This window comes from Dermacentor silvarum, chromosome 7, assembly GCF_013339745.2.
Source record: "Dermacentor silvarum isolate Dsil-2018 chromosome 7, BIME_Dsil_1.4, whole genome shotgun sequence".
Lineage (NCBI taxonomy): Eukaryota > Metazoa > Arthropoda > Arachnida > Ixodida > Ixodidae > Dermacentor > Dermacentor silvarum.
In genome coordinates, this window is record NC_051160.1 from 56,634,203 (window position 1) to 56,660,068 (window position 25,866).

Sequence of the window (25,866 nt, forward strand, 5' to 3'; positions counted from 1 at the left end):
ATGAAATCTTTCACGATAATTGGTCCACATCTGTTAAAATTAAATTCTGGGGTTTTACGTGCCAAAACCACGATCTGATTATGAGGCACGCCGTAGTTGGGGACTCCGGAAATTTGGACCACCTGGGGTTCTTTAACGTGCACCTAAATCTAAGCGTACGGGTGTTTCCGCATTTCGCCCCCGTCGAAATGCGTTCGCCGTGGCCGGGATTCGATCCCCTCCACATCTGTCAGGCAAGCTTATGGCAAATAGCACATACCAGATCGCTAGTAGCACCGTCTTGTCGCATTTTTTCGCATCGTGCCTTTCTGTGTTCCCAATTGCTAATTTCTAAGAACCACCACAAGAATTGCCGTGAGCTATGGGTTCAAGCTGCTTCTCAAGGTGGAGCACCGCTGTGAGGTCTAAAGAGCGAGTTGCGACTCGTAGGGTAAGCGTGCACGCATTGGTACCCGAGATATTCAGTGTGAAGCCGTGTTGGATATTTGGGAGGCAAGCTCGCAACTAGTTATACCAAACTGACTGGTGCTTTACAGGCGATCATATTGGATTCACAGTCCACTTCTCGTAACCAACATGGTCGAGACAGGGTGACATTTCTTTGAGCCTGCGGCTGATATCGTGTGCTGCCTTTCGGGCGCACATTAGCACACTAATCTTTCTCCCGCTGGCGTCTTAATTATAGCGTAATAACAAGAACAAATGTATTCGGCGGACGACACAGATTTTTCAAGTGACATACAACTTGTTGTGTACTTGTATTATTGAATTCCTTCACCAACAATTATTACCCGCTGCCGTTAGGTCTTTGCTACTGAGAATTTGTTTATGGAAAGACGCTTCAGATCGAATGGAATGAAGGATCGAGTGGCCTCTAGCATGAGCGTTTGAGCCAGTCATTAAATTTATACAAACTAATTATTTCAGGATGCTGGGTTCGCATAGATGATTCGCTTTTTCACCAAAATAACGCAGCTGTACGAACAAAGAAATAAAAAATAAATATGTGCAGAAGCCATCGACGATGAGTCTCAATGTAAGCTAATAGCCGAACGCTACCGTAACGCTACTCGCTTTATTCATTTATCTTCAGGTATACTGCAGTACATAGAGAACATAAAGCCAGAGCACAATCTAAAAGCATATAAAAAACAAGAGAAATCTAAACTAAATCAATCAACGGAAAACAATAATGCCGCTTGAATGTGCCTAATTTGTTGCCGTGAGGATATTTAGTTAGCGCTCGTTGTTTAGTTTCGTAATTTCGTAAAGAACAGAGCCGTTAAGCAGCACACCAACAGGACAGGTGGTTATACAGTATAAGCCGATTCGTCACGACAGATCAGTTCTGCGGAAGCTCGCGAATTGGAGGAACCTTCGGGAAAGGGAAAAATTGTCATCGGCCGTATACTGTATAGCACGTGTGTATTGCCTCCAGCGGTGTGAGCGCGGGATTGAGAGGCGACAGCCATTCTCCTCTCCCACGGCCGCCGCAGAGGGAGAGGGCAACGGAAGAAGAGGAGGGCTGTCCTCCTCGGGGGGCTCCATTACAGCAGATAAACATTCAGACGCCCCAAAGCTCTCGTGCGACAGAACCTGCGTCCTAAAGACCTATGGTATAGCTGGCGTCCTACGGCGTCCACGCCCTGGAACTCAGTCGCGCGAAAGAATGCGCCTTTTGCATCGGCGCATTTGTATCGACGGCCACCAACCTTCAGCCACCGACCACGGGAAGTGGCGAAATAGTCAAAGAAAGAAAAAAAACACAGTCACGCAGATATCACACATTTTGGTCATCGATGTAAACGAAGCTTTGGTAAACCGGCAACACTAAACTGAGCATCTCGACATATATACAGAGTGTCCCGACAATCATGCACCAAGATTTACAAAAATAATATGCAAATGCCACGCAGCTGGACAGAACCAAGATAAATGTTGTTTGCCGTCGCTCGAAAGTACTCACATTATTTTTTGCATTCCGCCTAATTCGATCATCAGTGTGAATAATTTATTCACATGGAAGGTCTCAATGAGAAAACTGTAGAGCAACATGAAAAACTCCCGATACAGCTTTCTGTGGCTCAATACATGCTACGTAGAAGTGTTTTGCCGCCCGTAAAACAAGCACTCGAACATACGCACAGTACATCGAGCGGCCAGTCGCGCGATGTAATTTATATATATATATATATATATATATATATATATATATATATATATATATATATATATGGGCGTGTGTGAGTGTGCTTGCACTATACTGGTCATCACCCTATGACGCCCCCCCCCCCCCTCCTCCACTGAAGGGAGACCTTAAAGCCCTGGAGTAGAACATACACTTTTTATGTCAACGTTAACCGCGGAATGGATTTGTTACAAAGTAGCAACCTATTAATTACCGCCGGCCGCACGTGTGTGGCATGAAAGCAGCTCGAATGCGCAGGTACGGCGATGTAATCACCTATAATGGCCAATTAAACTTGCTGTAAAAATGAGCTAACATTAAGTGAGTGTAGTCTGCCTTCAAAAAACTTCGAAAAACGTTTTGGGCGGTGCGTGGAAGTACCCTGCGATTTCCGTAGGCATGACGCAGCGTACCACCACACTCGATTTGCATTCAGCGTGTGACTGGCCTGAACACAGGAAAGAACATGTAAGTCATCGTCATATAGGGGCATTCCTCAGTATACACAGCGACAAAAAAAAGAAAGTAGCAGATTGCAAATAATCGAGCTTGTTAGTAGACAAGCTGGTGCTTTCTTGCTTGAGGCAAGCAAATTTATGGGCGTGCTACGTGCCAATATGTAGCTAAAATGTGCACCATGCATGAAAGGCGGTGTTGTCTTACGCTCCCACAGTCTTTAAAATAAGGCAGTTTTTTTTTTCTTTTGTGACAGTTATGACAGAATCTACTGTCTGGTACTTATTATGCTTATTATGCCCGTACAGTTGCACTTGCATTTATGACTGTCTTAGTCATAGACGTTGGCGTTTATATCACTGTCCTTCACAACTTTATTTCATGTTTAATTTTTCTTACTATCTCTTTTTAACTACTCGGGCGTGAGTGCGCCAACTATACGAACCTGGAGCACAAAAAAGAGTCGTTGTTGTATTAGCCAAACGTTTTTTTATTGGACGCTGTTCGCACACAAATGTTCTAAGGTTAGACAATTGTCGTCATCAGTGCGCACGTCTTTTCAAACCACACACGCAATGCTCAGTGCGTCGTACGCGCCATCGAATAAAGATGGTCGCGCTGGTAATATCGATACATTCCCAACAAAAAAGGACCGCATCTGTATTTGGAGCCTTAAGCTCACTTTACTCTGCGTAATAAATTACAATAAGTATGAAATGAAACGCGTTATAACCTATACAGTACATTACGTTACACTTCATTTGCGTTCTTGTTTGTTCCATTCCTAGCCCACTCCGATCGCAAATCCCGCGTCCCGTAAATTTTTGTGACCGACTTTTCGTCTCTTTCGTTGACTAAAGGACACGTGTGGAATCCGCGCTTTAAGGGAACGATCTGCGGAGATTGGGACGATCAGCTGCTTGGGTATATGACATCGTCGTATAGGGACATCGATCCGTACTTACAAGTGCTTTGACAGCTACGAACGTCGATCGAGAAGCAGGATGCCGATAAACGCGGCTCCGGAAACATCTCATCGTGTCAAGAGAGCGCAACAACTATCCTCGTCGTCATCGTGGTTCTCGTCGGCCATGACACCCATGGCTCATAACCGCTATAGGAGATCGGTCAAGAATCAGGTGGACTGTTGAATCTGACAACATCGATTACAAATTCGGGCTGAACTTATCTACGATGACTATCTCCAAGTGTGCGAATGGCGGCAACGCGTCATGTAGAAGGTGGTTACTGCAACAGGACTTCTGTCCCCCAGAGTAGGGTAGCCAACCAGACACATTTCTGGTTGACATCCCTGCCTTCTCTTTCTCTCCTCCTCCTCCTCGTCCTCTCTCGCTCTCACCTCTGGGCACGTTGCGCCTCCTTGCGGCGCCGCAGTGAAGTCCACGCATAACCAGTGGCACGAACGCCGGGACCCAAGTTGTCGCCAAGCAGTTTTATTGAAGAGCGTCGCATACCCAGTGACAGATAGCCACGTGAACGGCCCCACATTTTAGACAACGCAACCTTCGAGATCGACCCACATACTTAGGCTGTACAATCGCCGGGATCGGCAAACGTGTTCAGTGGAATAGCTAGATAGCTGGAAAGAAAACTGGTCTCACAATGCTAAGAACGCTATTCGCCCTAAAATTGTCGGACTGTTCGCCACTCAGCGATGTGAGAAAAGCGGCATAACGTGTCAGCACGCGAAAAACGACTGTTATCGTCGTCAAATAACTGCTCTCTGTAGAGCGGCCACTTCGACTTCGTCGCCGACAGCTATATTACAACCACAGCGTTCATGGTCTATGCCGTACGTAGGGATTCTATATAGCGGGACCACGGTGATAGTCTGTCTTTCGTGCTTCTTGATGGGTGCGCGCGCCGTGATCAGACGTCGTCCCAGCCGTGGGCGTGGAACGCATACCGGTCACCTATCATCCTGTTATTGCCCGCCTTTTATGTCGTCGCGCGGACAACGGGACTTTCATTGAAAATGCCGGACGGCGCTGACGTGCGGATCTTCGTATTATGCGCGATCTACCCTCGAGCGCGCACGCTAATGACGGTGACCGGAACGTGCACCCCGGAAGTGGGCACGATAAACGCATGCGCAAATGAAGGGAGCCGAACGGCGCCTCGTTGGCCATCATAAATTAAAAGCTTATAGCTACTGTGCCCATTAGCATACGTTCTCCCACGCCCAATTCCCGGCATCCTCCTCTCCGAAGCGCTGATGCCTCTTTAGCTATACTGTCCCGCTTTTGTCGACGGCTGTGTGTTATGACGTGTTAGGTAATGGACGAACGCGGACGTGGTAGAGGGCGCTGAAGGCAGCATTTCGGTAGTTCGTGTCACCGGCTACCAGAAGTTCTCGAACTTCCCCGCAGTCGTGCCTTTTGCGGGAAGCTGGAAAATCAATCCCAGTGTTCTTACATTAGTCAGGCAATGTGTGTACTGCGTACTGGCTTAACGAAGAACTGACCGTTTCCCCGAGGAAACTTCGCACTCTGTGTCGGACTTGTGCTACCTACAGCATCTTCGAGATTGGCAACCTATTCAGTGGAATGGCTAGATAGCCTGAAAGAAAACTTCCTGCCAAAGTGATGGTCCACCAGTGCCAACGAATGTTCTTTCCCTTTCGTTTCAACGGCGGAAACGATTGTCTGTAAAGCGCGTCCCGTCCGTTCCGTGCCAGATTCAACGAGAAACAGTCTTTTTGTTTGTTTGCCTCGACAGTGCACCAAAGGAGAGTGACGTCTCAGTGTTGTGGTCCCGGATGCAATAGAACGTCTTAGTTGTCGTGGGTTACCGAGTTTAAGCGTTTGCCTGGCATGGTTCTCCGCCATACATCGGATGGCTGTGTGACGCGCACAAAAGCCTTCTCTCCACCACACGAAGACCCTGAGACACACTAGAAGGGGTCATCGTAAGGCAAAACCGGAGGTTTGTTCGAGCGCGAGTGTGAACGAGGCACTCGCAGATAGTGGTCAGTGTTCTGTGCGATTGAAGCGAGTACATAGTTTGAAAAATTAACCAACCGTCCTGTGACCACGAGTTCCCGGAAAACCAGTGGGCCGTGTCTGTTCTTGGGACATGTCTCCAAACTCTGGAAGCAGTGGATTCCACTCGCTTTACTTCAATGTTCCTGAGAATCTTGCGCTAGCAAAATGGAACGGACTTCCGAGAAAGAAAAGTGTAAGTTTCTGCCCTCTCTTTTCTTTCTTCACTGTAAGAGTACAGAATTTAGTGCGTCTCATATGTACTCGGCGTTTCATCTGCGTAATTTTGGTTGCTTCAGTAAAGCCTTACTGTAGGCCTCTAACGACGAGCAGACACCGGTATGCTGCTTCGTAAATAGAGCATAGCACACAGGAAGTTTAAATGCTAGTTGAATATTTACTCGCTATGAGCGCGCATAAAGAAGCGGGTAGAGATATTGTGCCTACCGAGGTAGCAAGGTAAAATACTCTAGCAGGGCTTCGTGTGATAAAACCCTGAGGAAATGCAAAAAAATACGAATAATATAAAAAATTATGACCGAAGCTATGATATCACTTTGAATCACTGCCGCTATAGAAAAAGTGTAGTAATGACAGGTCAAAATATCTGCAACACGAGAGGGGCGGGTAACTTCGGTTAGTCATATGCGGACCACGTCTCAAAGTGCGTGTTTAAAGGCAACTGACACTCTTAATATCTTAATACAACTACTTCGAAGAAACAGCTTTCTGGAAACTGGGCAGCGATCCTGCAGGAGCACACACGTCTTTCTCCCTGCTTCACGAGAATATACCTCTCGAGGTACACCTTTTCGAATTCACTTATCATCATACTACCTGTATATACGTATATAGTTGGATTATAGGCATACCTAGATAACACAGACCTGCCGATAGAAGAGGCCATGATATTCAACGCTTCCGTTTAAAGGCGCAACGTCCAAGTGGTTGCAACGCGTTAGTTGTTAAATGCGAACGCCAGCAAAGAGTGCAGACAGTAGTGAAAATAAGCGCATACGCGCTTTCGACATTTGTCTGCCACCGCCCCTGAGTTACCAATTCACGTCGCTTCATCTTCTGCTGCAGAGCTGGATACGCTAACCAGTGGTCTATCGGGCAAATTTCGCGCTTGAAAAAGGGCGCTAGGTGTTGAGCTTCACGCAGACTTCGGGAGTGATTCCGCCTGTCGTGTGTTTAGGAAGTCGCAGAAGGCGATAGGGCAGAAGACGAAAACGATTTTGTGCGCATTTTAAAGCAATTATTCTTTCATAGATTTTCTTCGCATCTTTATCTTGCAGCTCCATGATAAATCAGACTGCTCACTATTCAATTATTTTCTGTTTGTTTGTTTGTTGATGGCTTGTTGATCTGTTTCTTTGCTGTATATTTACATAGAGTGTTATTTACTCTCAAGTTGTCTGGAAAATGAAGCGATTCTGTGTTGTTTTCACCATGCATGGACGAATGTAAAACAATATTTTTACCTTCATGTTTTACACAGTCAATCCTGGCCTATCCACCTTGTCGGGTACCCCGCCAACCTCTTAAGAGCACAGCCAAATTTATTAGACAACAACAACAACAACAACAACAACAACCACTACGATGAATCCCCTATAGTGGGTACGAGCCATGAGTAGAGGGTAAACAAATAATGCCAGTGGCCACTGTGAGGATCTGCTGTATTTTGTCGCAGTATACGAGTACAGTATAAGAGAGTCGCTGAAGTATGCCAAATGTTTTGCTCCTTCTTTAGAACTGACACTATAATCGTGGTTAACGCATTCTTTCTCGTTTCATCCCTGACGACCGCAACCTTACGGAAGTATTTTGAAGCTCGTTTCTCTTCAATGATGTGCTTTGTCATCAATTCTGCCGTGCTGGTACGTTTCTTTGGTAGCTTCATGTCAAATGATCGAAATGTGCTTCTGATCAGGCGTGACTGGTTCGGTAATTTCGTGTCATCACGACTTCTCGCAGCCCTCGCTGACGGCCGCCCGCGACCGCTCGGGCAAGACGGCGCTTCACTACTGCGCCGAGAACCTGACCACGGGCTGCGCCGAGCTGCTGCTGCTCTACGAGCCGGGCCTGACGTCGGTGCAGGACGAAGAAGGCTACACGACGCTGCACTTTGCCGTCATCTCGGGCAACCGCACGATGGTGCGCTTCCTGGTAGAGCGCGGTGCCGACGTCAACTGCGTCGACAACGAGAAGCACTCCTGCGTGCACTGGGCCACAGGTGAGGGACGCACGGGCTCTGTTTTACAGTGAAGCTTTCTTAGCAAACCCTCCCGAAACAAGGCTGACCGTGCACATGGTGACCGCTAAAATAATTGTGTGTCCGATGGTGGGTTTGAACTTCGGTTTACGAGCGCAATAGCCCAATGCTCTAACCATTAGTCCATAATCGATCGCGTACATGTACTTCTCTCGTGCCAACGCCAAGTAGCTCTTTCAGATGATTAGATCGTGCTTTACGTCTAGCAGCACGTGCGCGCGACAGCACGACTGTGCAAGAGCGCATGCGACGCGCCAGCTTTCATTAGACAAGCGTGCTCTAGCGCGAGAGATTTGTCGCGTCGGGACGTTCAGATGCATTGGGGGGTATTCTGTAAGGGTCCACCTAGTGGCCATGCCCGTTTCGTCTGCTGCTGAAGTTCTGATTGGCTGGGCTGGCGTCAAAAAGAGACAGGCGCCCCAGCCAACCAGCACTTCAGCAGCAGACGAAGTGGAAATGTCCACTATGTGGATACTTACAGCATACCCCTCCTCGTCGGCGATGGCACTGCTGTCACGCTTCTTCGCCGCTTGGCTGATGGTTGCGGGGATCTTTCGTCGCTGCATACGCGCATCTTGTCGAGATGCTTAACTTCGCTTACACTGATTCCCACAGTGCGTGGGATCGGCAGAATATTTTCTTTTTCTATTTTACATTGTCGTGAGACGCTAGAGGAACTGGTACTGTCGGTCTGAGAACGACAGCGAGCATGTGGCCAGAGGCTGGCAGCTTATGAGTGTTGCGACCTTGTAAAGAATTTTAAATACACGCTATCTCCGCGACGTTATTTACGCATTCACTGACCTCCCAGACTCCAGGAGGTGTGGTACGTAATAGAAGTGTCTTACAGCTGGAATGTGTTACAAACATTGCGCAGGCATAAGCGGAATGTTATGATACACACATCGGAACATGGCGAAATTATATAGCAGATAGCGAGGGAAAAAAAAGAAAAAAAGTAGCAAACAGCTAACGAAACTAGCGGTGAGGAACACAGAAACAGTTGGCGTACATGTTGAAACAAGGTTAAACAGCAGTTATATCGAGGGGCAATGAACGTGGTAAAGAAGCAATAATAGGAGACAACAATGAGGACAAACACTCATGAAAATCTGGCAGCTCATGTCGAAACTTTGCAGGGTCACGAACGCTAACGACATCAGGAAGACTGTGCCACATTTTCAGGCCTTAGTGTAGAGCGGATGAATTCAAAGCGCTGGTGCGTCCAAAAATGCGCTTGAAGTGACGATGATTGTGTAAACGGTGAGTTGTTTGTAGTGGTTGGGAGAGAGGGAGGGAGGTCAGTCGGGGGGCATGCTGGAGATTATCTTATGAATTAGGCAGAGAGCAGGTAAATGGAGGGTATTACATAGTGCAGATGAGCGCACCCTGATGCCACGCTTTATAATAAGAGTACAAATTAACAAGTGTGCCTGGATACGAACTAGGCCACTATGTGATGACAAGCACCACTGCTATAGAAAAAACTACAATAGGCTCGATACAAGTTTCGTAACAGTCCAAACGAAAGCAGCACAGAAAAAAAAAGCAACGGTCAAGTCAATAATACAGCGCCCATAGTGACCGTTCGCAATTCAAGACTGCAACTGAGCACATTCACGAAGAATTATTACTGGAAAAAAAATTATGCACATAAAATGAACATGATGGAATTTAGATGGCGTGAAGGTGTCGTGAACGGGCAATTAAATGCTATTAAAATGAATACGATGCGTGCAGTTGTCTTTATTGACATCCCATGCGGCACGTAGTCTCATTGAATGTTTCACGTTTAGTGAGTAAATCGTGCACAAGGCTTGCCGAAATGCAAGCAGCAGTTAACACGAAGGCGCACTATGAGACGTCGACGCAGTGATGTCACGAGGGAAAAGGTGATGTTTGATGTTTGTCGAGGGAAGAATGCTTGAGAAAAGTGTACTCGTAAAAACATATACGACGGGAAATACGAAAGTGAAGTTGAGAATTACTCGCCCGTTGCGTTCCAGTGTGTGCTGCCAAATGGAAACTGACGAGGGCCATATCAATCAATCAATCAATCAATCAATCAATCAATCAGTCTTTTATATTCACTGAAGTTGAGAAGGAGACCGGACTAAAAGCTCGTACGCTTGAAAGAGGTCCTGCCCCCTTTTCAAATTAGCAGTACAGCAGACCAACAACAAAAGGTAATTTTTCACACGAACGAACAGAAAACACAAGGTCATAAACAGCGCTATTCATTGCACTACAAAAGAAAATAGCAACAACGCCATGGGAAAGAAAGAAACAATTTATAAATGCATGCGCTATCATCACATAAACTTGTTCAGGAAAAATTGTTTAATAACAATATTTGAATTCTCTAAATGGTCAAACATTTCTTGATTTAACTTATTTAATAACACTGGCAGAGTATAAGAGCTAGATTGATAGATGATTTTGCTTGCACGTGCTCTCGCATGTTAGTGAAATGGTTAGTAAAATGGAAGTTAGTAAAAATGTACGTTCAGTTGCGTGTCGTAGTCCTCTGACGACTCACACGATGGCATTGCGCTCCTAAAGCTAGACCTTGAGAAGGCATCCGACTGCGTTACACATGAAATATTGTTTTCTGTCCTCTAACATGTAAATTTCGGCCGCGTAACCCCTGAGTGGCTGGCCATGGCTCATCGGAACTGCTTTACGAGGCTAATAATCAGTCATGCATTGGCGACCCTCGTTAATATCAAGCGTTCCGTGTGTCACGGCTACCCACTGAACCCGCTGTTTATTGTATTTACATAGAAACGCTATGTCTGTCCATCGTCGGAAACGAATGCGCGTACTTAGTGTTTTCGTCTGCAGTCAACGAAGTCGGATTGTTGTAGAAAGGAGACGGTATGACCTTACGCAACAAAGATAAGGGCGTTCAGAACATTGTCAGCGCTGTGATAAGATTCGTTGACGTCACAGACAGCTTTGTTAATTGGCAGAAATGCCTAAGGTTCTGGCACGGAAAGTGGTCATCCACCCCGTACATTCTGCAAATATCAGCTGGGTGACGACAACCCTGATGCTTCTAGGTGTCCCGCTCGACGCTTTTAAAGAAAACGAGTGCTAACAGCATCAGACAAAAAAAGTGAGACAAAAATTGAAAAGATGGCATGGAATATTCTAGGGCAGCGGTATATAATTTCTCATTGGTATTTAACATATGCAGATCCTACATTGTTTCCGGTTGAACATACCAATAATACACCGCGTGCTTACTGTCTTCGTGCGGGCGTCAAGCTGGGAACGACGCCTTTTCAGCGCTTGCAGGATGTCGCGCTATAGGAGTGGCGCACCTTTTTCTATAGCCGAATTGTAAACATGTTTTTTTTTTTCTTCGAGACTTCAAAGATTTGTTCTTGCGCTAAGTTGACAGATGAAGTTCAGGGGCACGTTTACCCATTTCGCGGTTGGAACCGAAAGAATGTCAGCCCTTATCGCGATTTCTTTAAAGAAATTATTGATGCTGTTCTATTTCTGAGTGTTTGATTTGGAATCATTATTTATGTAATGGGGAAAAGAAAACAATTGTTCAGTGATGTATGTGACGCTGTGTTACATGTCCCAATGTACAGTCATCTTCAGCGCGGCTTTTGAAGTGTGCAAAACAAAAACAAAAAAACATGCCAGTGCAGCCAGCAACAAAACCTTGCTTCGAGCTTTACACTGGCGTATTATAAGTAAAAACATAGTTAGGGCAGCACGATTTCTTCTTACCTTGGGCTACCAGCTTCGCTATTTACAAGAAATCGGATGGCAGATATTCAACGCGTTTTCATTCACTGTTGAGAGGGGGTCTACTCTTGGGATTCCTAACGAGAGCAATAAAAGAGGAATTACCGATAGATCCAGATGGCACTAGCTATTTGATAATAAATAATGATAATGGGCTTCCTTATGATTTAACTATGCATATGGGTCTCCACAGTTTATGGCGCTGCAGAATGGCGTACTACCATTGCGACCCGAATGCCCAACCAGCGAGTATCTACTTCCGTGAACGTATAGAGCAAGGCTTATCCAGTTGCAGAAAATGCAACAATCTGTGCCTGAGTGGTTAAAGAGGGTAGAACCGCAGAATATACTAAAGAAATTTTAACTGACAACGTCACGCCAGTGCGGGGGACACATATATTGTACATATTTTCATTCTCTTTGGTACCAATTATACATTTTTTGTTCAAGATTAATTTCATACCAAATAACAACCATGCTTAGAAAACGGATTTCCGTTACTTGCTGTTCCTAGTTTTGGCTTTCTGGTGTCCATGTCTTGGTTTCCTGGCCCTGAAAACCGACAGCAAAACGATCGGCACTGCTTGGCGTAGTAACACAAGAGCAGAAACTCCACACGTGCGACCGCGTGCGCCTAGCTTTGGCTGTGTTGCCTCAGAAAGCTGTTGTTGGGTACAGATAGCTTAACTTGACATTTACTGTCCGTTCCGCTCAGACGAGCATATGCAACGCAGTGTGCTGTGCACACAGGTTGCACACACCTGCTTAGCAGGAACGCTAAAGTGTGCGTTCGCACATCGCCCGTGCCAGCAGAAGAAGGCAGAACGTTGTTCTGGCTGCTTTATACTGGGTGTTTCATCGAACACTTTAAAAAAATTATGCGTAAGTCTCAAATGACCCATTGAGCGAAATGCAGCTCCACTAACATGAAACCTGGGGAGGTGCGAAGCATGCAGTGATGCACCGCTTATGGGGTCATACTGCCTTAAGCAAAGGCTCATAACCCCGTAAACGCGGCCTCCTCATTACGACGACAGAAGAGAAGTGAAATTCTACGCTGGAATGATGGGCGGCAACGCAGGCAGCTGTGGAAGACGACGACGACGTCGACCGCGTGCTGAGCGCGTGCCGAGCGCGAGCACGATCCGCTTGCTTTACCTTGACGACGACTACGACTACAACGACGACGATTATGACAGGAGACGCCGACAGCCCGGGCGCATAAGGTGCTTCGCACCTAAAATATAAACGTTGACTGTGGCAGGTAGCACAATTCTAGTTCATGACCTGGTCTACTCGAAGAGGCGGACATTACTTGCGCAAAAAAATAGAAAAGCATAATTCCAAATTGTGTGCTGGACATAAAGATAATAAGTGCTAAGCAGGCGCGCAGAGAATCTATAGAACGTTTTGGTGGCGGGTGCGATTGCTGCGCAGTGGTGTATAAAAATAAAAAGAACGTGTCACTTTTCAGCGCGAACGTACCAGGTCTCTATGACAACAGCGCTTGGCCTGTGTGCAATGACCGCTATGGCAGTGTGCATTCTACGCCACGCCCTTGGAAGGTACAGGGCGCCCAGGACTCTTTTTGCTGCATCTGGGCAACATCATAAAAATGAGACAAACTGTACTGTGATCTTTTTTTCAGGCGTTTTCTCCATTCCATGGAGGCTATAAGGAAAACAAAAGCGGCAGAAAACATGCAAAAAAAATGGGCGAAATCAGAAAAACATTGCTCAAGAACAACAAGCTAAAGTAATCAAAATGTACAGAGGTCAATACACTTGTCTAGAACACACCCCTAAGGGCCAAAGCAGCTACCAAAGCTTAAGCCGACCACCAGGTTGAGAGAAATCAATGGAAACTGTATATTTAGTCACAAAACCTCCCATACAGCTAATTTTGTGCAATATGTGGTGTTCAGATATCGCCAACGCAGTCCTGAGAACGTTGTTCGCGCGTTCTGGAGAAGTGTGTTGACCTATGTACTTGCGTAAAAAACATATTAGAAGTAATTTCCCAGTTACGTGTTGTTTTCTCTGGTAAGTACCAACGATAGAGGCATACTGTGTGCTACATGTGAAAGCCCTTCTTATGAACCGTTGCTGTCTATAGAAATTTCCATAGGAGAGAGACTAAAAGACTCTCTCTCTGGACTCTTGGGCATGAGTACAAGGGCGCGTACTCGAGCTTGTGAGGTGCTTTTGAGGTAGGTCCAGGCGTGTTCACAACAGTCCAGAGGGCATTCTAGAGACGCCCAGGGTGCTCTTAACCGCGTCATCATAGCCTTTCGCGCACGTCTTGGGCCCGCAGTTTGTGGCGAGCTGGAGTGCATGGACATCCTGGTGTCGGCGGGCGCCAACCCATCGACGGCGGACATCCACGGCGCATATCCGATCCACTACGCCGCCCAGATGTGCGGCCCAAACAGCGAGATGGGCAACGACGTCCGGGTGGGCCTGGCTGCCCTGCGAAGGCTCATCGAGCTGGGGGTGGACGTCAGCGTCAGGGACCAGGACGGGAGGCCACCGCTCCTGTGGGCCGCCAGTGTCGGTGAGCGTGGACCACGTTGCAGAGTTTCCGTCCCCGAGCGCTGATGCCCCGTTCGGATGACTGCGAGCACCTCCCGCCTTTAACCCCTCCGTTCTCTCGTAATCCCGCGTTCTGATTGCCTTGCGACGAGCAACGCTTTTTTTTTCGGTGACGTATTGATGCGACGACGGTTTTCTTTTTTGGGGTTTTTCTTTCACTGGACGGATATTTTTTGGTTGCCGATGGCCCGGTGTTGTCGCCAACCGGAAATATTCCGATATGAATAACCGCTGCTGCAGCGTCCGTCTCGAAACGAAGTTCGTTGGGGTGAGACGCAGCTTTTCAAGCAACGATGGCATGGCGTTTGACACGATCAGTGTCGTTCCTCTAACCATCGGCGGTGCTCCAGCACTCTCCTCACTCCGGCAGCGCTGTCCCTCACATAGCTCAGATAGCACACTCTTCCTCCTCTCCACAAGGCCGAGCTATGGGAGGAGGGTATCGCCGACCCACCCCAGTCACAAAGCACTACCGCGATCTGTTTTGTAAAATGATTACGAATTAAAACTGCAGAGCTTTAGCGCGCCTTGCTCCAACTGCCCGCAATGACGCAGCGTGTGCACAGAAATGGCGTCTCGCCCGTATTCGAAAGTTTTGTGCCTAGCTTGCCTCTTGATGAGTTTTTAAGGTATTTTGATATTATATGATTGTTTATTGCTGATTGTTCTTGTTATCTCGGTAGAGCGGAGAAATGCCCGGCCGCCGGCGCGCGCACTCTTTCATTAGCATGGTCACATGACTTTTGTTGAACACGGGCTCGGCTCAGCTATGACGTGGCTCCTCCACGTTCAACCAATTTTAGCGTTTGCCACGCTAAACCAGTCTTTTGCTACACTCAGCCAGTTTAATTTTGCCACGCTTAAACAACTCCGCTGTTAGAAGAAACGTAAGACACCTGTCACCATTTTGAAGAGAGAAGCGCGCTATACAAAAGCCCTACCAGAGCATCGTGTCGCTCGTTTGGAGATGATTGGACAACTCTAGACGCCGTCGTGGACAAGGCCTGAAACAGCGCATGATCAAGGCATGAAACCCTGCAAAAATGAAACAAGGCATGATCAACCCTGCGCGACTGCCCCCAACGTTATGCTCAGTGTTATGCTCAGTGTTATACTCAGTGTTATGCTCAGTGTTATACTCAGTGTTATACTCAGTGTTATATACCGCGACTGCGGTATACTACCGGAAACCCGGCGGTCATGATCAAGGCACCATGTCTTCTGTAACAAGGCATGGTTCTATGTGTGCATCTGACGTATATCGATACGTCACTCTTGATAGGTACTCTTGCAATATCATGTATAAGCGATATAGCACACAGCCTTTCACCAATACCACGATGACCTTTTAGTGTACGTTTCTACGAGCATTGGGAATAACGATGTGACCCGCCTTCATGCGTCAAGTTGTTCGAACGTAAAGCCAGAGATAGGGTAAACATCCTCCATGCTTGCAGACCACTGGGTTTTGAGCGCGTCGTTGAGGTGCGCGTAACTGAACAAGTATGCGAACGAGCATTGTTTTCTGCTTGCGTGAGTTATTAGCGTGTTGAGTAGTGGTTATTGTCTAGATACGCTGCCAGTATGATCGTTCAGCATAATTTCACTGAAATGCCTCACCCATTTCTCATGTAAACTTGAAGTACGCCATGCAAATCTCATCAGGCCAATCGAGCTCGCATTCAGGATATCTCTCAAAACGCGTGTAGCTAATGTAAAGGGAGATCCCACAAGGTATATGCGTGGTGTATCGACAAAAATCATAGTGTTCACGGGCATTCAGCATGACTAGTCACTGGTGGGCAGTAACATCATCCTACGCATATACGTGTGTCATGGGACATAAAAAGCTCGTCATGGGGGACATGTAAATCCAGCGATCCCTCCCCCCCCCCCTTCCCCTTTCGGCACCTCACTTAGCAGCTTAGTGAGAAGGGAGCCTGCTGAATGTGGAGGGTTGCGCGTCGTCAGCTTGGCGACGGTGCTCAGCTCTGGCTAGTTGGAGGACACTTATACGCGGCAGTAAAACATCGGGTTGTCTGCATGTTTCATCTATTTGCACTGATATGCAGAGACACGTCCGAGCAAGACCTACTGCCCGTCGGGAAGCAGCGATGCTATCTTGGCCTTGGTCAATGCTGGAGCGGACGTTGCAGCCACCGACAAAGACGGCCTCACAGGTCAGTGTCTGTTATAAGCCTCACCAGCCCCTGTGTACTTCCTCTGTTGTAAAGGTCGTTGTAGCCATTCTTGCGTAAAGTTGAATTGGTCGACTGGCCCTACGCGCGCGGTTTCGAGCAATGTATGTGAGCATTGCACTGTAATTGTTCGGACACCGTGAAAATCACACGTATACTGCGTGGGTTGCTCTACGATTGTGCACGGATTCAGCAATGAAGCGCGCTGCACTCTTCTTATATTTACAGGTGGTTCAATTTATTATGGCATTAGCGTCAAAATTGTTCCTTGGATCGGTATAGTGTTTTGCAATTAAGTATATTTCCTGATGTTGCATAAATTCCACCGCGTAACTTTTCCGCAATATTTTCCTGTATGCATTTATGATTATGTTTGAGATTATGCTTGAGAAATAGCTCACAGTATTCGTAATAATGATTTTTATATTTTACGTGGATCTTTCGTTTTTCTGCAATGTTCTGAAAACCAGCAAATGGTAGAAATTCGATGCTTTATTGATAATTTTTCACAAACAAACACGATAAAAGTGACCTTCAGAAGCGTTAATATAACTATACACAAAGTCATTAGGCCCCAGAGGGATGAAAATTAGGACAATTTGTGCACTGCCCGTCATACCATGCTACTGATTGAACAGCTGTACAGGTATACTGGCGGTGTAAGGTGGCGCAAGTCCCACATTATCTCTAAAGTTCCGAGTACGAAACTCTGTGGTGCTGCCTCCGAGACTGTGTGGTCCACGAGTATTCAGATCTTGGAGGCGATGGTATCACGACCGCTTCACTTTATAGAAGTAGGCTCGGGTCACAGCTTGGCATCATGCTTACACACCTGACGTTCGAGGCGAGCTTTGCATTGACGCGTGTTTCCTTGGGATTCAGCTCTGCACTGCGCGGCCAGTCGCGGTCACGTTGACTGCCTGGAGACGCTGGTGTCACTGTGCGGCGCCGACGTGGACGCAGTGGATAGCAACGGCTGCTCGGCGCTCTTCTACGCTGTCACCCTGGGCCATGCCGACTGCACCCAGTTGCTACTCAAGTACGGTGCCGCGCCCAACCGCCAGGACCACAAGGGCAGGACGTGAGTTTTTCAGGCATACACCGCGGCACAGAGCGTGCCACGAGGGCACCTTGTTTGTTTCCGGCTGCTTGAGCATTGGATTTAAGTGCTCGGCATGGCGGCGCCACGCGTGGTGCCCACCAGTTTTGAGGTTCGAGGAAGTTGAAGTTTTGATTCACACTTCCAGCAGCAGAGCCCCATCGTGTCCGAAGCTCACTTCCGTTCAACAACCTGCAGTAGCGCACGTTTCTTTATTTTGGTGAATAACACCGTTAATGTATCGTATTTGTGAACGTAAAAGCGCAGGGTAGTACTTGTGCAAGAGGACACATATGAAGCGTAATTAACGTCATTGCTCCGGTCAAATATCTGTGGCAGGAGCTGTAATTCTTAGCATTGGGACAGAAATGGGGTGAAGAGGGGGGGGGGGGGGAGGGTGTTATTAGAGTGGAAATATTGTGAGGCCAGCCTGAATCTGTCTGTTCTAGCCAGCTGCTGAGCGTTTGGCCAACGAGAGAGGCAAGGAAAACGAGAGCGTGACGAATGCGGCGATTATTGTTACGAAGAAACTCCTTCTACATAAGTGTGCACATGCGCACTCATGTAAAATACAAATTCAGAAGCTCTACTTAGATCACTCATAAAGTTTCCGTTCTATCAGACAATCTGATTTGCAGAGGTCATTGCCTCACGAGCAGGGAATATTTGCGACGAAACCAAAATACGGCTTCAGAAATTTACCAGAAAACGGAATTCACAAAGCTTCTCGTTCGTAAGTGCTCTTTGCCATTGGCTGGCCACTTTCGATAATAATCTGTGAAACATCACCATTGGTTAAAATTTTATCTTACGAGCAAGTTCAGCGTAAGAGCTCTTTGTGAATACGGGTCCAATTCTTGATACACTGTCACGGTCTCTCTTCCGAGTACAATTGATGCACAGCAATCACCTTCGGTACAATATATTTATCGGAATCATGACTACCAAATGACCACTGAAAAGTGGATATTTGCGGGTAAAGGCCATGGCAAGTATCAGTTTGTGTATAAATTCTATAGTCTCACTCATTTGACTGTTCTGCAGCACTCAGAATCAAATCACTAAATCAAGTAGACGGACTCGGAAGTGGTGGTGATCCGGCTAAGGCTATCAACTTGCCTTTGCGACGTGCCTGGTGCAGCATATGATAGCGCTAGCGTCTGTCGTCAAAAACGAGATTGAGGTGGGAGCAGACTCGAGGAAATCTAACTACGCCTCCGCGAAGGCGAGCTCATTGCCGCCAATACGGCAATTCCCATGCATGAACCCGTTGAAATGTTTAAGGTGCCTTGCCGGAAAGGCAGACTCGTACATTTCACCCACTCGATGAGCAAGTAAATGGTAAGGTACTCTCCTAAATGCAAAATAATTAACCTTCAATGCCTGTTTGACATCACAAAGTAAGGCGATCGACATCTGCGTAGATGACGGCCCATAAAGACAAGGAATGATTAATTTTTATTGTTGTAATCACCGCTTATACCTATATTACTGGTGGTGTCAGTGCTTTTGCGTGCGGATTCGTGTACGTCTATACTGCGGCGCTGTAAGTTATAGTTAAACATCGAGCGCAGAGGCGACAATGACAATTCTTCGTCTAATGCGCTGTAATCGTTAAATCCCTATGTTTGACCAAAATTGTGCACTTTGAATGGAAAGCAAACTGATTATAAAGCAGTACAGCAAGGGCGAACTTCCGGACTGTGTTTTCTTCCTCTTAATGTACCATTTCGTCTACAACGTACTACATCGTCTACATATCGATGGGACTTTTGTTGTGACAAAGCGCGATGATGGCTTCGAAGTTAGGTCCAGCATGGTCATATCTGCATCTGTTTCTTCTTTGTTTTGCGCTATACGAGTGTAGTAAAATTATCGTAATGGCTATGTGCTTTCTGTGTGAGCGGAGAAAAATTACTTAGTCAAAGATACAAGCGCTTTTTCCATAAATTACAGAACATCGCGCAGATGGTCAGAGATAATCGCGTTACTGTGTCACCATGTCACAGCATGTCACTGTGTCCTGACGTGCTTGCAGACCCGCCCACTGCGGAGCGGCCAAAGGACAGATGGAGACGCTCAAGATACTCTGGCAACATGGTGCCAACCTCTACATGCGCAACCAGCGTGGAGACTTGCCCCTCCATGAAGCCGTGCAGTCAGGGCGGAAAGGTATACATGACCGAGCTCAACCCATCCGCGTTGAGATCAAAAAAAAAAAAACGATGGCACTAATGCGAAATGGCAGATTGCTCATAGGTGAATACTCTCCATTTATGCAGAATATGGACATTCCAGTCCCATACAGCAGAGCGGCCTTCACATATAGACTTCTCATTTTGCCAATTAGGAACCTATATATAGACTTTCACAAGGGCCACTAACGCTCTTCTTTAGGTCTTTTATTAGCCCACGTACTTCCAAACGTGTTGATTTCACAAGTTCTACGGACGGTAGACAACAAGATAAATGCGGCAAGTAGACACGCTGTTGATAGATAGGACAAAGTCTATATGCACAAACTTATGCATGTTTTCTGTAAACGGATTGTCTAAATACCTTTTCTTCGGATGATAAATGCAAGCATGCAAGTTAGGTGTCCTTTGTACTGATTTGAAATTACTGCTTCAGCTTTCAAAGCATCGCAATGCGCCTACATTTATGCTACAGCCGGGTACACATTAGAGCTGATAAAAAGAAAGGCAGGTAGACAAATGGCAGCTCGCTAATAGAGTGCCACATATGTATATGTGCGGTACATTGAAGGACAACCTGATTTAGAAACCATAGTTAAGACATTACGTGCTCTGCTGTAACGCAGATCTTGTACAGTGGCTCCTAGAGCTGCAGCCATCGGCGGTCAACTCGCCGAACAACAACGGCCGTTGCGCGCTTCACGTGGCCGCCATGGCCAACAGCGTCGAGATGTGCAAAGTGCTCATGGATCGAGGCGCGGAGGTCAACCCGGTCATGCGGAACTCAAAGGTGAGCCGTATGGACGTTCCCATGCCTTTAACACAAACTTAATATCGTACATCATAGGACATCTGTAACGCCGGCAACAGCCAACAGCAGGCGTCGCTCAAAGAAGCGTAATCAGAGGTTTTGCGTCTCAAGAAGTCGATTGTTGGGCTATAGCGATCATGAATGCAAGCGAGCCGTACAGGCTTAGGGACTCAGCACGGGAAGTTACAATGTTCGCAGACTTGGTTGTAATGCTTCCTTGATGTCCCCAACCGAAATTTGACTCCGTTGTCCAGAAGAACAAGAACACCTCGCATGCTCATAATGATTACATTCTGGGGTTTGACTTGCCAAAACCACGATCTGAATATGAGGCACTCCGTAGTGCCTGACTCTGGGTGAATTTTCACCACCTGGTGTACTTAAACGTAGACCGAAAACTAAGTACAAGCGCGTCTTTGCATTTCGCCCCCATCGAACTCGTGACCTCGAGCTCAGCAGCGCCACATTATAGCCACTCAGCCACAGTGGCGCGTCGCTATATTAGAAGGCTTTTTTTTTGGAATTTCTCTTTGGGCTTCAAACTTACACGTTTCTTTCGGCTTGCATTCAGTAACCTTATGCAACAGCTGCTTATTAAGCTATACTCATCTTGCACGTAAAATTGGCGAGCAGCTTCTAAAAAGAAAGTACTCTGCAGCAACCCTCAATGCTCGTCATAATAAACTTGTAATGTTGCTGTTGTACTAAAGTTTGTAAACGAATCTTTCTTTGCAAACCCTCCCGGACTTTGCTGACCGGGGCTGCCGCTGTTGCTGCTATCGCACCAAACAGCTCCCATGCAGGTATCACGCATATATTCCATCGGCTCATACATATGAATTTGGGCTTTACCCATAGAGATGTGTGTAAAGAGCATCTTCTAAATGTCAAGCGCCATCTATTGAATTGATGATGATGATGATTTAATGGCATCCCCTTTGAAACCGGGCGGTGACAAATAGTCACCTAGCCTGCTTGATTTAATCAGGGATGCTATACATATTTTTATCTAGCATTTTTCTATGCATTTCATTCATCTTTTTTTCTCAATTTCTACCTTGTACCGTTACCTATGACTGTAATAGATCAAGTTAGGTCGTATCAATAGAATTCTGTTGAATTGCTGCAAAGCACCAAGTGCCACCTGGCGGAAGGCGCGGCAAAACGAAGCTGCTAGCTCGACAGCATAGGTACACGCATAGCTGATGCTTTCACCATTCTTCTTTGGTGCTCTCCCGCTGCTCTTCGCTGTGCATATAATGCAAGTCGTTCGTGGCAACAAAGGCAATTGAAAAGTCTAAACAGCAAAGCAAAGTCCATCGAAGCAGGATTTGCTTGCAAGAAAAAATGGAAGAGCAGGTACGATGTCACTCATCAGCTGCATACATACAAGGCCCACGCGATCTATCCTCAAACTGTAGCTGCTGCACCACGCAGCGCCCTGTTGAATCGCACGTGCGTTCGTGTTCCGGACTCCCATTTTGCATTTAATTAACATTTATTTTGTCGTTTGTGGTTATGCTATTGAGACGTCATGAAATATAGTGCACCCAGCTGCGCGTATGCGGAGTCGCCCATGTTATTCCGCTGTGCTTGAAGCCTTAACATCTTTAAGCATGGAAGTCCTCAATACGTTCGAGCGCCTGAAGCACAAAGACAGAATTAACACTGCAGTACCCAAACACATTTACACATCCCGCAAAATTACAATAACTCGTTCAACCTTTACTTCAGAACATGGAGAGTACATCTGTTAAATAAAAATAGTCATATGTTGTTTGTGACAAAGCCTCATTTCTGTAGTAACGAATTATCAATTGGTTGGCTTAACGGCTCAGAACTGGTTACTCGCTTCAGTGTATCGAAATCACTACTACAAGCTAATTTTTAACTTTCCCATGCTTGAATAAGAGTTCTTAGGAATAAAACTTTGCGTAGCATTTGTGATACCTTGGCTCTTACTTGGTGCACGGAACGCTAGTGAGACAGAACACGCGCAACGTCCTACCGTGCGAAACTTTAATAGCTGCGGCGGCGAAGCAACAGAAAACAGCGCACGGAACAAATTAACTCCTCACGCTCAACCTAATTGCCGATCACGTTTGACCTCTGCTTTCACGAAATATGCATGTGCGACCTCACTCGCACAACTTCATTTCACACGCTCAAAGTGTTAATCCAACGCGAACGGAGAAACCACAGGGTTCATTTGTGACTTGCATGGAGCTTCATCAACTTTGACGAAGAGCACGAGTACCGGAGCTTCGATCTATCACATGAGACGCGTTTTTCTTGCCGACGCAACAAATCTGTGGGGCTGTAATGCATTGCAACGTTGTCTTATAGAGACGTCAGTCGAAAATTCTAGAACGTATGAGCGATTGTTTTTGCGCACTTAGTTCAGGTATCAAGCACATGTCAACGCAATAAGAGGCTTGGCAAAGGTTTCGGTTTCAAAGCTGTGCTCCTTTTGAAAATGCCGTCTGGACTAATATTGAAGGGTGCAGGAACCAGCGGGTATGTCTTCGTTGGTTAAGTGGGGGCCAGAGTGAAGTTCGCTAGTCATCAATAGCCGGACGACGAAGTAAACTGTTGCTTTTTTTAGTGACTTGAATAGCCACACAGTGATGATCGCAGATCCACACAACATACAAGCGCATCGCTACTACGTTTAATTTACCAGCTTCGCGAACCCTTTGCTTCGCAATGGTTTCAAACGTGAGTTGGATCTACATAATTTTTAGCAAGGTTTGTTGACGCTGCACTCATGTGCAACACAGTGTGGGCGATGGTATGACACACAGACATAATCAACATAGCAAAACGACTTTCTTAAACCACACTCATGCCGCAGAAAAGTTACAATGAATTGAGGGGTGCCTTTAGAGGAGTGACACTGGTGTTGCAGGCATACGGTTCAACATTCGTGGCCGGGCGGTACGCCGTTGCTTGACACCGCGTTTGCCTCCCTTGTTTGTTCCAACCCTTCGTAAACCAGGGCCAGCTGCTGACGCCACTGGACGCGTCCCTCCAGCGCGGCAACCGCGGCTGCGCCAAGTACCTGCGCCTGCACGGCGCCCTGCCCTTCTGCAAGATGACCGACCGGCATGATATCGACCGATGGCTGCAGCACAGGTACATGTGGTTATGGCATAAACGGTCTGATTGCATTCAAAGCTCAATTTCATGGAACGCTATTCTGCAGAAGGTTTTATTTAACCAAATACTTCCGACTCTCCGACACGAATTTAAACAGCCTAATGTGATTTATACCTCGAGACAATGCAGTGAACTTTACGTGTTGCTCGATTTTTTTAAATTTCCAGGGAAGATATCTGCGAGACGTATATTACATAATGGCCAATGTTGTCGACAAGTTAAATGTGGGCGGATGATCCATACTGCCTTCGTAAATAATTTCTTAACAACTACTAGAAAGCGTTATACATATGGCAAGATTTCCAACAGGCCAGACACATCTGGGCATCCTTTCAAAGTGTGGGCTCTCTTCAGTGTTTGTCATTCTGTAATTTCCTTCTTAGATATGCGTTGCGCGGGTTAGCGGTTGCCCCGTAATAGTGCCAACCTGTCCTTCAAATTCATGCAACTTTTTTTTCATGAAACTGGTCCAATTATCTCGCTTCTTATGAATTACTAGCTCACAGGAGCATGGTTTTGTGAAACGCATCCTACCAAGGCTTCCTGGATGCGTCATTTAGAGTGCCTTCCTTTCACCATTTTCTGCCTCGCGCAGCTTCAGCATCAACAAGCTGCACAAGACCGAGCAGCTGTGCGATTCAGAGGCGCCACCGGCTGTCTCGGGACTGGCGCCCGAAGAGCTGCAAATGCTCGATGCCAAGCACGTGCAGACGCTGGAGTCGTCGGTGCAAACCGACTCCGGTTACTTCGAGTCGCGCGAGTATCGGGCCTCCCGGCAGCCGGGCGACGCGGAGGAGACCGTGACAAAACAGGGTACCTTCATCGAAGGTGGCCGCACGCTTAAGCAGGCCATAATCACCAACGTGTACGTGAGGACTTCCGGAGGCGCAAGGGTCCATCAACCCAAGCGGAAACGGGCTGGAGGTGGGTTTCTTTTGCCTTCTTTATACGACGATTTCTTGTGGGTTTCTCATTCAGTTGGATCTTCCAGAGCCATCGTCGTGGTCTTCTATATATGTCCAACGCAGCACGTTTAATACAGGCAAATTAGCGCCGATGGAGGCCAAATACAAAAAAAAAAACATTCGTCTACTTAGATTTAGGTGGACGCGTTAGTAAACCCTAGGTGGTAAACATTACTTCGAAGCCCCCTCCCCCAACAGCGTGCTACATAGCCAGGTCGTGGTTGTCGCACGTAGATTCTCGCATTTAAAAAGAAGTTATCTAAGTTTACGCGATACTGACATTGGTTCACCCCACAACTGTGGCAGCGAATGCTTGAGAGTTGTTTGCCACGTTCGCGCTCTGCAGTCACAGCAGGTAATTTGTGACACATGCACAGTGTAAAAATAAGATTCCAAAAAGATGGGATGCCCACCCGCGACAACTATCGATACGCGTCGCACAATATCTATAGCTACTGTAAAGTCACTACATGGTACGCTTATAAGGTTGTGCACCACCATTAATTATTAAGTATGGGGTTTTACGTGCCAAAACCACGATCTGATTATAAGGCACGCCGTTTCGGGGGGTTCGGGAATAATTCGGACCACCTGGGGTTCTTTAACGCGCACCTAAATCTAAGTACGCGGGTGTTCTCGCATTTCGCCCCCATCGAAATGCGGCTGCCGTGGGTTCTGCACCGCACCGATGGGAAGCCCTCGGGCGGCTCGGGCGGCGATGTGAAACCCTCGGCCCACTATTCTGAACAATACTCCGCTATTCTGAACAGTGTCAAAGTTCGAATCTATGGAATACGATCAATAGCATACGAATAAATTAAAATTCATGTAAGGTTGTGGGTCCCTCCGGCATTGCCCAAACTACTGCACTCACTTTCAGTGGAAGTGCGCCTGTGTGGTTCGGTTGGTATACACACTGTAGTGGAAACGACCAGCACAGACTGACCAAACAACGAGGTCTTGACCTTCGCTTAATCGCACTTTATCCACTGTTCATTCTTGTGTCACGCCTTCACACTTTCATCAACATTGCGGATCTTGTAAACGCAAGCGACACGTATTGTGGTTAGAAATCGTTATATATCCGATATTAAATGTCCTACTGATTCGTGAATGGCGCTCACATAACCTAATCTTACACCGTTAAGTCTTCTCGATT

General features: G+C 46.8%; 1 protein-coding gene across 2 annotated transcripts in view; it reads left to right on the forward strand.

Annotated features, from left to right (window-relative positions):
• The window catches only part of LOC119458878 (ankyrin repeat domain-containing protein 12-like), an 86,675-nt gene that overhangs the window by 55,342 nt on the left and 5,467 nt on the right, over nucleotides 1-25,866 (forward strand). The window contains exons 1-9 of one of the 2 annotated variants that reach the window (XM_049670716.1): nucleotides 7,427-7,529; nucleotides 7,627-7,885; nucleotides 14,003-14,242; nucleotides 16,353-16,460; nucleotides 17,361-17,559; nucleotides 19,616-19,749; nucleotides 20,399-20,562; nucleotides 23,582-23,718; nucleotides 24,338-24,666. In XM_049670716.1, the coding sequence (XP_049526673.1) occupies nucleotides 7,497-7,529; nucleotides 7,627-7,885; nucleotides 14,003-14,242; nucleotides 16,353-16,460; nucleotides 17,361-17,559; nucleotides 19,616-19,749; nucleotides 20,399-20,562; nucleotides 23,582-23,718; nucleotides 24,338-24,666 (1,603 nt within the window). In that variant the 5' untranslated portion in view covers nucleotides 7,427-7,496. Of the gene's footprint in view, nucleotides 1-7,426; nucleotides 7,530-7,626; nucleotides 7,886-14,002; nucleotides 14,243-16,352; nucleotides 16,461-17,360; nucleotides 17,560-19,615; nucleotides 19,750-20,398; nucleotides 20,563-23,581; nucleotides 23,719-24,337; nucleotides 24,667-25,866 lie in introns of those variants that run through there. The other variant, XM_049670715.1, reaches the window with a different exon arrangement.